This window comes from Mytilus edulis, chromosome 4 (genome assembly GCF_963676685.1).
Source record: "Mytilus edulis chromosome 4, xbMytEdul2.2, whole genome shotgun sequence".
NCBI classification, from domain to species: domain Eukaryota; kingdom Metazoa; phylum Mollusca; class Bivalvia; order Mytilida; family Mytilidae; genus Mytilus; species Mytilus edulis.
Genome location: NC_092347.1, coordinates 37,467,786 through 37,480,450, shown reverse-complemented (window position 1 = coordinate 37,480,450; position 12,665 = coordinate 37,467,786). Strand labels below are relative to the sequence as shown.

General features: G+C 31.3%; 1 protein-coding gene across 3 annotated transcripts in view; it reads right to left on the bottom strand.

Moving 5' to 3' along the window:
• LOC139519635 (uncharacterized) overlaps positions 1-12,235 on the bottom strand; it is a 38,790-nt gene extending 26,555 nt beyond the window's left edge. Inside the window, exons 1-2 of one of the 3 annotated variants that reach the window (XM_071311836.1) lie at positions 12,083-12,235; positions 8,739-9,120 (exon numbers count right to left, since the gene is read on the bottom strand). In XM_071311836.1, the coding sequence (XP_071167937.1) occupies positions 8,739-9,060 (322 nt within the window). In that variant the 5' untranslated portion in view covers positions 9,061-9,120; positions 12,083-12,235. Of the gene's footprint in view, positions 1-353; positions 447-943; positions 1,094-8,738; positions 9,121-12,082 lie in introns of those variants that run through there. The other 2 variants (XM_071311837.1, XM_071311838.1) reach the window with 2 other exon arrangements.
• Positions 12,236-12,665: the final 430 nt, after the last annotated feature.

Sequence of the window (12,665 nt, the reverse complement as noted above, 5' to 3'; positions counted from 1 at the left end):
GGGTTGGGATCCCCCTTTAAAAAATGGCTGGATTCACCATCTGATGACATACATCTTGACATATTTCTTGAGGTTTATCTACCCATTCTGCAGTTCAAAGAGATTTTTGGGGTGATCGAGGAAAATGCAATTTTGGTGTTGTTCTTAAATCATCAAATAAACGGTATAAATAGTATCTTTGTATCTTCCTCACAGAGAAACACATGTTATACAATTGAATTCTGAGAAAGCATTATAATTCATTAACAATAAGATATTCAATAAACATATATTTATTAAATTTCAAGAGCCAAAAAACAGAAAATGCCTTGTATTATTTTGAGGACCTGACCTTCTTTTTTTAAACTACTTACTGTATCTTAAGAAATTACAATGCACTTCTTATTTTAGAATAAGACAGCTTCTTACACATACTTAATATGTTATGAATATTTCCTTGTTTAAAATTATTTTTAGTTTTGGTTTTTTCTTCCCACTTCCCTTAGATTGGTAATACATTTATTATAATTATATTTAACATTTCAGGGAAATTCGATATCAAAATAAGTGAAACATTTTATAACTTTTTAAATATATTCTATCCTGCTTTTGAAAAAACTAGAGATAATTTCTACTATACTTTTATAAGTGATATGGATTCTTAGTTTTGTCAAATCTTCAATAATCTATAATTTTAATCATTTGTTTTATAGATTGTTCAACAAAGGACAGGACAATTGTCCCAGTACCTTAGTTATTAAAGCATTTTTGTAATGTATGATAGAATGACAGCTATTAATTCTAATGCACTGCGTGCAAGTGAAACTATAAGGTTATGACCATGTGACTTTATTTGAAGGTCACAAATTAACTTAAATTTCATGGTCTATTGAGTTTCATGATAAAATTCAGTTTTTACATTTTGTTTCTATACTGTGAATGAAATCTTAAGCACTTTACATACCCCATATACATCATAATCTTTTCACTTAATGATGTCCTTGTTTCAATCCACATAAAGAAATTATCACATGTGTATTAAATATAAATCAACAAAATATATTTGTCAAAAGTTCTGACAAATTTATAATAATAAGGAAATTATAATAAAGATGAAGTATCATTTCCTTTCCTGGTAAAGATATCTTAGCTGTTTTAAAATAATACAAGATATCTTAATTTCAGCTGGGTATTTTCTGATCATGTATAAAAATACCTGTTGGCAGGTACATCCTTTAACATTTTAATGACTGTAGTATACATTTCACTGGTATTAAAGAGATAATAGTAACTGCAATTACGATTATCCCAATATGGCGACGGTAGATATAGGTAAAATCTTTACACTCATTTTTCTTAAATGTAGCATGCTTTTGTCAATAGTTACTCAGCTGAAAGGTTTATCTATACCATTACATCATATTTGAATCGTAACGGTGCACTGGAATCGTCTGAGCGCTTTGAAAATTGCCGTTGAAAAATTCGGTATGATAATCGTAACTCTATGGTATTTTTCTTCTTTGATAATCGTAATTTTCTTTATCGGATAATAGTAACTGAAACATAATAAATGTGTCTTTCAGCATTTCAATGGTAGTTTGTGTGTTAAAAATGCAAATGTCAAGTTTAACGATGACATAAACGCATATAAAAATAAATGAAGAAACTTACAGGTTAATATCTAGGACAAATTTACCTATATATATATATATATATATATATACAGTCATGGGACTAAAGTGAGTTCCCAGTAAAAAAAAAAGTCCTATCATTTCAACTTGTATATCTATTTATAACTGACAACAATATGCATAACCTTTTAGTTTAAACATATTTTACTTGCAAAAGTAGCAAAAGGGATTGGACACAAGTTATAACAACATTAGAGACGTCCTCTCCCAATATAAATATAAACACAAAGTACATTAGATAATGGCGAAAAAAAACACAACATAATAGTAATGCATGTAATACATACTTCAAACAAAAATTAGAAATAAAAAGAAAAAAGAAAAAAAATACAATATAATAAGGAATAATAATGAAACAACTAGACTGCTGAAGTGAAAGGTTGTAAAGTAGAAATTTAGAATGTTAATTGACTGCTTTAAATCTTTGTGTTATTCTGATATAAGATTGTACGGACTCAAAATGTCTTTGTTTTGCTGAAAAGAAAGGTCACCGTCACCAGCTAAAAGAAGCTCAATGGATATAGCATAACTTTCTATTTTTGAAAACAGTATTTCTCTGGCTTCGTTGTGAAGAGCGCACTGTAAAAAATAGTGTATACTATCCTCAACAGGGTGGCCACAGCTGCACGCGGGACTGGGTTTAATATTAACACGATGTAAATCTGAATTTAAAGAACTGCACATATTTCTCAAACGTGTATGAATGATATTAATTTTCTTTCCCCACAACTAAAATAGGAAAGTGGCTGTATCAATTTGGACTTCATTTTCGTTTAAAAATATTTATGTTTTGGACGTACATTTACATATCACTATGTCGGGGGGAAGGCTATTCCATTCAAAAGTAGTGGATGGGAAAAAGGATTTTCTAGTTATGTCTAGTCTATAACCGGGTACTACATAATTATTAAACAAATCGTATTTAGATACTTGACCAACAAGCGGGGGCATTAAATCACAGAGATAATCAGGGGCAGTCTCATTATGTATAGAATAGAACATATTGAGCATTCTGGATTTTCTTCTGTTCACAAGCAATTGCCAGCCAGTTTCAAAATATATAGCTTCCCGACTAGCAAACACGGGCAACCCAGTTACTAACCTCCCTGCTTCTAACTGAACATGTTCTAAATTGTCGGCTTCTTGTTGAGTACATTTTTGTACAACCATCCCATAACTCACATGCATATTCCATAACGGGTCTTGTTAAAGTTAAATATATACGAGCAAGATAATTTCTATTCAATACATATTTCAATTTTTTAAGAACATTTAATCTCGTGCTTGCACACTTTAAAATATTTTCTATATGTGTATGGAATTTATCATTGGAATCAAAAGTAATCCCTAAGTGTTTATGACAGGAGACAAATTCTACTAATTGGTTTTGAAATTCTATTTCAATATCATCTGGGGAAGTATGGCAGGAGAATATCATAGCCTTTGTCTTATTAGGGTTAAAGTTAATAAGCCAATCTTTAGACCATACTGAAATTTGTTCTAAATCGCTGTTGAAGACATCCTCTATAGTGTAAGGGTTATTGCTGGAATAAGAAAGAGATGTATCATCAGCAAACAATCGAGTTAGACTTGTCAAATTATCAGCTATGTCATTTACATAAATAAGAAATAGTAGGGGACCTAATACAGAGCCTTGCGGAACTCCTGCATTAGTATTATCAAAAGGCGAATAGGCATTTGAAACGAAAACGCTTTGTTTTCTATTTGAAATATAACTTTCAAACCATTTATACAGATTTCCATCAATACCATACTCTTTTAGTTTTATTAAGAGGCCACTATGCCATACCCTATCAAAAGCTTTCGAGGTATCACATAATATAAGAGATGTTATACAGCGATCATCAAGTGACATGCATATCCTATAATAAATTTCTATTAGCTGGTGAACATTTTGATATATACATGTACCTGTTAAAGATACGGAAAATGAAGCAGCTGTCGAGACAGCTATTGTGGTAAGTAGATATTTTGATTTTTTTCAAAGTTTCAATGTTGTGTGCGCGTTTAAGTCCGTTTTTGTTTGTTTTTTTTTAGGGGGAGGGGGAGGGGGGATTAGCTATATCCCATATCCCAAAAGTGCAATCCTTTCAATTCATTGCTCAAAATGAAAGTCACGTATACCACATTTTCATATGTCATATATATGTTTTGCCTCCAATATCACGTTTATATTAAAATTCTGCGCGAAATGAACAAAAGTTTCCGTCAATAACTTTATAACTGCATTATCGGATTTAACAGTTGATACCTTTATCGGTAGATATGAGTGTTCATATTTCCCTTTTCCTTATAATTCAATAAATATAGCCGTCCATTTTTTCCCCTTTGATTCCCTTTTTTTATTTTATACTGATATAATATATGATTTTAAAAATTTACTTCAAATGTTTTGATCAAATACCCATGTATTTTAGAACGTTTCTTTAAACAGTGTGTATGGTAAAGGATCTAAAATAGTTACAGTTTATTGTTACTATTGTTTATTGTTACTTTTGTTTATTGTTACTTTTGTTTATAGTTACTTTTTTTTTTTGGTTTTTTTAGCCTTACCTATAGTCTTAATACGAAGCACTTGACGGACTGGAAAAAAAACACACACAAATATGTATATTGATAAATTACATCAGAAGGCATAACATGTACATCATCACAGTCGGAACTTGTTTAATTACAAAGATTTTTATAGATTTTACAACAAATATTTTGTGCTTCAGAAAAATACATGACAATTAGGTTACTTTAGGCTAATTTTTGTTTTCATTTAATAGAAAATAACTTATTGTATGGCTAGTATGCAAATACAAAAATGTTCCTTGTTTAGTACCTTCAATATTTGTCTCTACAATATCTTCCATGCATATGTATGCATCATACTTTTCATATACCGAGTATTTATGAATTTTTGAATTAGTTTGTTTCTAATATTGCGGAATATGCGTTATTTTATTCTCCACTTTGCAGTCATTCTTTGAATAAGTATTCCTTGTAAGACAATTTAAAGCCACATCAACTTCAATTCTTCATTTTCGGGCTTTTGGCCAAACTATAAGAGAACACAAATCCATGTTTGTCAAAGAACTCCACGTTACTTAATTTCATAATACACAACAAATCCCAACCTTTCTCTATTCTTATATAGCATTAACTGTTTAAAGGATGTCATATTGTTATGATTCAAAATTAAATTTGTGTTGTTTATAGTTATTTTCTGAGATATCGAAATTTCAGTGACAGTCATGAAGTAGCTAAAATGCCAAAAAAATATGGTATGATTAACAACGAGACAACTTTCCACAAGAGACCAACATGACTCAGATATTAACAAAAATAGGTCACCGTACGGCCTTCAACAATGAGCAAAGCCCACACGGCATAGACAGCTATAAAAGGCTCCGAAATGACAATGTAAAACACTTTAGACGAGAAAACTAACGGCATTATTTATTAAAAAAACTAAATTTTATGATATACTAGTATGTAGATATAGGAAGATGTTGTGTGAGTGCCAATGAGACATGCAACTCTCTATCCAAATAACAATTTATAAAAAGGTAAACCATTATAGGTCAATGTACGGCCTTCAACACGGAGCCTTGGCTCACACCGAACAACAAGCTATAAAGGGCCCCAAAATTACTAGTGTAAAAAAACAATAGCATAACATCACAACATAGAAAAACACACGTCAAAATATCAATTGGCAGACTTAACTCAATCAAAAAACATAAATTAATACACATATGTAACTGTTTTCCTAAGAACTGTTAATAATATATGCATAAAAAGAAATGTCATAAGATGTTGGAACGTTTTGTAAATAATTCATCGACATAACTTCATTATATGCTATTAGATATATGTTTTAAGTGTCAATATCAATAAAACACTTTCCAGTTACGATTATCTTTCCATTTTTAAATACCATAATTACGATTATCTTTTTTTCCGAGTTACGATTATCATCCCGAATTTTTCGACGGCAATTTTCAAAGCGCTTAGACTAATCCAGTGCACCTTTACGATTCAAATATGATGTACTGGTATAGATAAACCTTGCAGCTGAGTAACTATTGACAAAATCATGCTACATTTAAGAAAAATAAGTGTAAAGATTTTACCTATATCTACCGTCGCCATATTGGGATAATCGTAATTGCAGTTACTATTATCTCTTTAATACCAGTGCATTTGTAGTGGTGCTGCATTAATTATATACAATTATAAAGGAAAAGATAGGCTTATTTATTGATGGGATGTGAAGAAGGTTGTGCTCAATGCACTAATAATAATTATTTTGTTTATCTCAAAAGTAGGGATAACGTCAAGTAAGCAACATCATAGTTTTGATTACATGAAAGAAATTCAATCCCCCCCCCCCCCCCCCCCCCCCCGAAAAAAAAAAGCGCCGACTCTTTTCTGTGTCAATTGGGCTTTTGTTGGAGAGTTGATTCGCTGACAGTCATACCACAGTGTTCTAGCCAGGATTTAAAAAGGGCAGGGTGCTAGTCAGAAAAAGGGCAATTTTACTAGTTAATATCATTAAAAAGGGCAATTTTAGGTGATAAATAAGGGGAAGTAATCAAATTGTTTGTAAAACTTTTTAGAAATTCACAAATTATTTATGACCTAAAGGTAAGTTAATTGGTGTTAATTAACAATGTTTTGACACCAAAGCTGTAAGGTAAAGCCATACACTTAATGGGTCACTTAATTTGACAGCTTGCACAGGTAGCTGAACTTCCTGTTCATGGAACAATTACGATTTTACCGGTATTTAAAGGCAGAAAAATGCCGATTTTTTTGTGATAAAAAAATGGCAGGGCGCCCGAGGAACGACAGAACCAAATGCTCCGCAGGGCGCAGCTTTATACGACCGCAGAGGTTGAACCCTGAACGGTTGGGGCAAGTATGGACACAACATTCAAGCTGGATTCAGCTCTAAATTTGGACTGTGATTAAATAGTTGACACAGCATAGGTTTCGGACACAGAATGAATGTGGTCTAATGAACTTAAAATATTTTATTTTGCCTTTGAGCAATTCACTATGCTGTTGAATATTAATCCTCTCAAAAAAATGTTTGAAGAAATTTTCTTTTTATTTATGAAATCTGAAATGAGAAAAATTTACTGTGCAATTGAAGATTTCTTGCTATTGCTGAATACTGTGCAATTGAAAATTTCTTGATATTGCACATTACTAAATATAATAATTTTGGATCCTGATATGAACCAAATTGAAAACTGGGCCCATAATCAAAAATCTAAGTACATGATTAGTTAGATTCAGCAGATCAAAAAAGCCCAAGAATTCAATTTTTGTTAAAATCAAACTTAGTTTAATTTTGGACCCTTTGGACCTTAATGTAGACCAATTTGAAAACGGGACTAAAATTAAGAATCTACATACACAGTTAGATTTTGCATATCAAAGAACCCCAATTATTCAATTTTTGATGAAATCAAACAAAGTTAAATTTTGGACCCCGATTTGGACAAACTTGGAAACTGGGCCAATAATAAAAAATCTAAGTACATTTTTAGATTCAGCATATCAAAAAAACCCAAGGATTCAATTTTTGTTAAAATCAAACTAAGTTTAATTTTGGACCCTTTGGACCTTAATGTAGACCAATTTGAAAACGGGACCAAAATTAATAATCTACATACACAGTTAGATTCGGCATATCAAAGAACCCCAATTATTCAATTTTTGATGAAATCAAACAAAGTTAAATTTTGGACCCTTTGGGCCCTTATTCCTAAACTGTTGGGACCAAAACTTCCAAAATCAAACCCAACCTTCCTTTAGTGGTCATAAACCTTGTGTTTAAATTTCATAGATTTCTATTTACTTATTTTAAAGTTATGGTGCGAAAACCAAGAATAATACTCACTTGGGCCCCTTTTTGGCCCCTAATTCATAAACTGTTCAGACCTCAACTCCCAAAATCAATCCCAACCTTCCTTTTGTGGTCATAAACGTTGTGTTTAAATATCATTGATTTCTATTTACTTATACTAAAGTTATAGTGGGGAAACCAAGAAAATGCTTATTTGGGCCCTTTTTGGCCCCTAATTCCTAAAATGATGGGACCAAAACTCCCAAAATCAATCCCAACCTTCCTTTTGTGGTCATAAACCTTGTGTTAAAATTTCATAGATTTCTGTTCACTTTTACTAAAGTTAGAGTGCGAAAACTAAAAGTATTTGGACGCCGCCGCCGCCGCCGACGATGACGCCAACGTGATACCAATATACGACCAAAACATTTTTAATTTTTGCGGTCGTATAAAAATGGCACGGGCGTCAATAAAAAAAGGCGGTCGCTGCGCCCTGTTCAAACGTTGTAGCTAGAACACTGTACCACATCATCTAATGTTTATATCTACAGTTTAAGTTATCAATGCACCATATTCATTTAAAGAAATGTTTTATTCCATTAAGTACCCCTGTACAAAGGCTAAATAAAATAATATGTGTGTTTCCTGTAACATCTTTAAAAAAATTTGGTAGGCAGTTTGGATTTTTTTTTTAATTAAACAATTTCTTTTACATTGAGTCTAATATTGGGGGAGAAATTCAGAATTTAACAGTGCTTCCTGAACTATGACAAAAAAAAATTGAACTTTTTAAAAATTGAGAATGGAAATGGGGAATGTGTCAAAGTGACAACAACCCGACTATAGGACAGACAACAGCAGAAGGTCACCTTTCTAAGCTTAAAATATAAGGTAGGTAAGGAAATATGAAACACACATATTTGTTTTTTTTTTATTTACCCTAATTCTAAAGTTGATCTCAGATTCTTTTCATGTGAGTCAAACCAATCTTTTATTTTATTTGTTAATAATGTGTTTAATACCATTTCGAAAAAACATTCAAGTCAACCTCAAATTTAATGTGTGGCCAATGAAAATTTCAGGATGAATATTTAAAAAAAAAACTTAAATCAATTACTTCTACATGTTCTATTTATAACCTTTTTCACTCCCCAATCCCCAACTCATAGCCTCTCGTGTTATACAACTACTTTAAATCTTACTTGATAAGTTGAACTGATTTCCAGAAGCACTTCTCATACTTTTGACCCAGCTAGTTGTCCTAGTTTCAGGCTCCGAGAATATATTGGAATCTGCTGAAGGATTAGTCTTGGAGTTCATCAAATATTTCAAGTTTGATTTAATTTTAACATTATCTATTTTCAATCTTTCAATTTCAGACAATACTTTCTGGATTCCACTCGTTAATGTTTGGTGTACATCGTCAATACTTTGTCTAGCCAAATCCATGGACTGGTGTAAAGATTTGACATCTCTTCGAAGCTTTTTAATGTCTTCCTGATTCTTAGCAGTGGCCTGAGCCATAATTGGGTGTTCTTGATTAAATCACAATCAAATTACTTCCAATTACTATCTAAAATTTATCTGGAAGGAATGCAACGTTTTAATGAAAGATAATTGCTTAAAAAATTAGATAATAAAAGAATTTGTTTGAATTTTGTTTGATTTTGTATAGTAATTTAATTGTAACAAATTGTATCTAATGGAACAATTATTTAACTTAGAAAGGGTTTCGTTTCTTATAGTAATTTTGAATTTTCTTTTCTTACCAGTCATAATGAAGCTTTAAATCATGCTATTTTACCAGGTAAAGCACAAAGTTTTCTTTTAAGCTCTACAAGAATTTGTTTTTATTCTCCTTGATCAATATATTTTTTTCAAAATAAAACAACATACCCCAACCCCTCAGAGTAGAATGGTTGTTTCCCAACTGCTTTTTAAATATAGGTTTGAATTGGTTTTAAATTTAACAATGTCTAGCATGAGATATGTTATTGCATTTTGCAAATGTATTCTTGATTTTTTTTGATTTTTTTTGCCTAATCCAAGGACCAAGGTCACCAGGGATGTGGATAGTAATGGGGCTACTAAGCTTTGCCTTTTTAAGATAATTTGGTTGTCAATGAATGGTTCTGGATTGTTTATAATGGGAAAAATTTCACACCTGTTTTCATTATCATAGTGCTTAATTGTACTGAAGGGTAGGGCTTTTATTCAATTCAAAGTGGGAACTAAATTAAACATTGCATTGATCTAAGCATCAGAAGCAATACTATAAATTGGAAATATCTTCCGTTGACCATAACTGTAGAAAGGCAGATAACACCAATTTTTAAATATTTAGGGTTATACACATCAACATCATTTTGAAGCTTCAACAGATATCAAGTATATTTTCACTTGTCACGGCTCTTTGAAATGTTCATAGATAGAATGGATAGAATGTGGTGCTGAATGCAATTATTTTTTTTTTTAATCTGTAAAGTAGTGATGAAATTGATAACTATCAAGTCAGCCCTTCTAAGGTTTTAATTACTGCACGAATGAAATCTTAACCTCAAAAATTAATATAATAGACAACTTTTGAGTTCGATGCATTTCCGTCAAAAACTCTGGTTTTAGTTAACATCATTCTTGCTTTTAGGGGCATCGTCACTTCCATTCCAATGTTGAGTGAGTGGTTGGAAAACTATAATGCAACAATGCAAGAATTATTCGGCAAATTGAATTCTCATAATTGTCTTTCAGCACTACTGTCATTAGGGAATTGTGATTAAGTACCTTCAGAACAATATTATTTATAGTTTATCCTGCACAATGACGATCGATAAGACGCTTGATAAACGTTAATAGTGCAGGAATACAGGCAATCTCCTCTATCTGGAAAATGACGTCATAAAGACGCGCATAATTGAAGTTTTTTCTGGTGACGGCTGAACTTGAAAGTGGTCTATTGATAAGATGGCTAAAATAATTCCTTCCCTAGGACAAAATTGATATCTTGTCCTGTCACTGCGTTTTTGAAGACTTTTTATATTCTACCAGATTATTTTTCATCTCAACAAGCTCTTTTAAGGTAGGCACTGGCTACAGTTACATGGAAATGTAACAATAATAAAAATATTATTGTTACATTGGAGACTAAATGCCGGAATGCATGGTTGGGTAAGGACCTGTTTAATTATGAATGTAACAATAATTATTGAGGCTACGGTTACATTGCGTTATTGTTACATGAAAAAAAGCAATGTACGATGGGACTAGTAATATGTACTAAATAATAAAAGTTGAGGACATTTATTACATACATTTATAACATACAATTTATTTACTGTAATTTTTTATTTACAATGACAATTTCTACAAATCCAGTAAGTTGTTTTTAAAGTCCGACACATTTTTGATGAACGAAATTACGTCCTCCACGGATACGTGTACATACAGAATTTCTTAGTATTTAAGTTACAGTTAGCAAACTTTGCTTTTGATTATCAATTTGCGTCAAGTTATAAAGCTGTATGAAATGTATGTCGAAGATGATATTGTTTCAGTTTCGTTTAAAATGCATCCCAAGTTTTATTTTTTTGACCATAAACAAAATTGGTCCAAAGTATAATGACAGTAATAAGAGTAGGTGTGCAGTTAAATACTTTAAAAAAGTGAAACCATTGAACTATATTTTTCGCCTTTGACAGTCACACTCCTAATCTTGAGTAGTATCTTTAAGAACATCAAAACCATTAATACGTAGAAAAACTATTCAAGTTGTACACCATTTGTTGAATAATAATATTTTATTATTTATCAGTATTAAATTACAAGTATTGTTTAGTACATATGAAAGAATGAAGCAATACAACTATAGAAGATTCAAGTTTAATCAATATAGCGTACATTGCTGTTTTTCATGTAACAATAACGTAATGTAACCGTAGCCTCAGTAATTATTGTTACATTTGTAATTAATCGGTTCCTCACCCAACTTTGCATTCCGGCAATTAGTCTCCAATGTAACAATAATATTTTTATTATTGTTACATTTCCATGTAACCGTAGCCAGTGCCTTTAAGGTATTAGGGAGGGAGGGGGATACTTCTTAAAATGCATCTGAGACAAGTGCCTGTGCTCTTTTACATTAGTTCAAGGAGTTAAAATAGATTTGACAAATATCTGTCCGATTAATTTACATTTGTGGTTAAAATAATTACTTTGACAAATTTAACTATAACTATAATAATTATACGTTAACTTAAATATATATTCCTAATTCAAAGTACATATCCAAATTTTACCAGAGACATATATACATGTCTCTGTTTATTCTTATTATAGTTAGTTATCTTGAATACAAAAAAAAATCCTTGGTGTTGATTTATTATCTAATATAAAACCAGTAATACTTCCCCGACTTACAATTACAATAATATCAAGCTAAATTCAACTTACTGTCTGAATACTCATTATAAAATTGGGTATGCCTGTTTAAAAACAAAACCGAAAGTAGCGTCTTGAAACAAATGTTTAATTTCAGTCTAGATATTTTTACCTTGGGTTTTTATATGTCCATGTCTTTCAATTCAAGCTTATATAATTCATATTGATGAAAAGTTCCACAATCGTCTTACACTATGAGCATAGGTATTTTGTCGAGTGCAGACTGTTTATCATCGATGGAAATTTTCTGTCTATTTTTAGAATCAGAAACGATAACTCATCTCCCGCCATTTTCAGTTCACTTCCAAGTAACATTTTTACGCTAATCTTGAAATTCTAGTGATGTCATACTTTAATTGAATCCAAAATCTTAGTCTTCAAAAGGGCGAGCAGACACATACAAATTTATTTTTTAACAAATCGTTTTGTGCCTCAGGGAAACGACCATAAAAAAGGGGGGCCCGGGTAATTTCCCCACCCAAAAGATAAAAACAAATATTCTTATCTCTATTCTTATTATAAAAAAAAATCGGCTGCCAAGCAGATGACAAAAAAACATGTTCTAAATCCAGATTTCCTATACCTTAAAGTGATACATTTTGAAGAAGAAGCAAATGATTGATAGGGAATTGTTGTCTTCAACTTTATATATTAAAACCACAATATTTTTTTCATCAAATTGGGGATCAGAATTT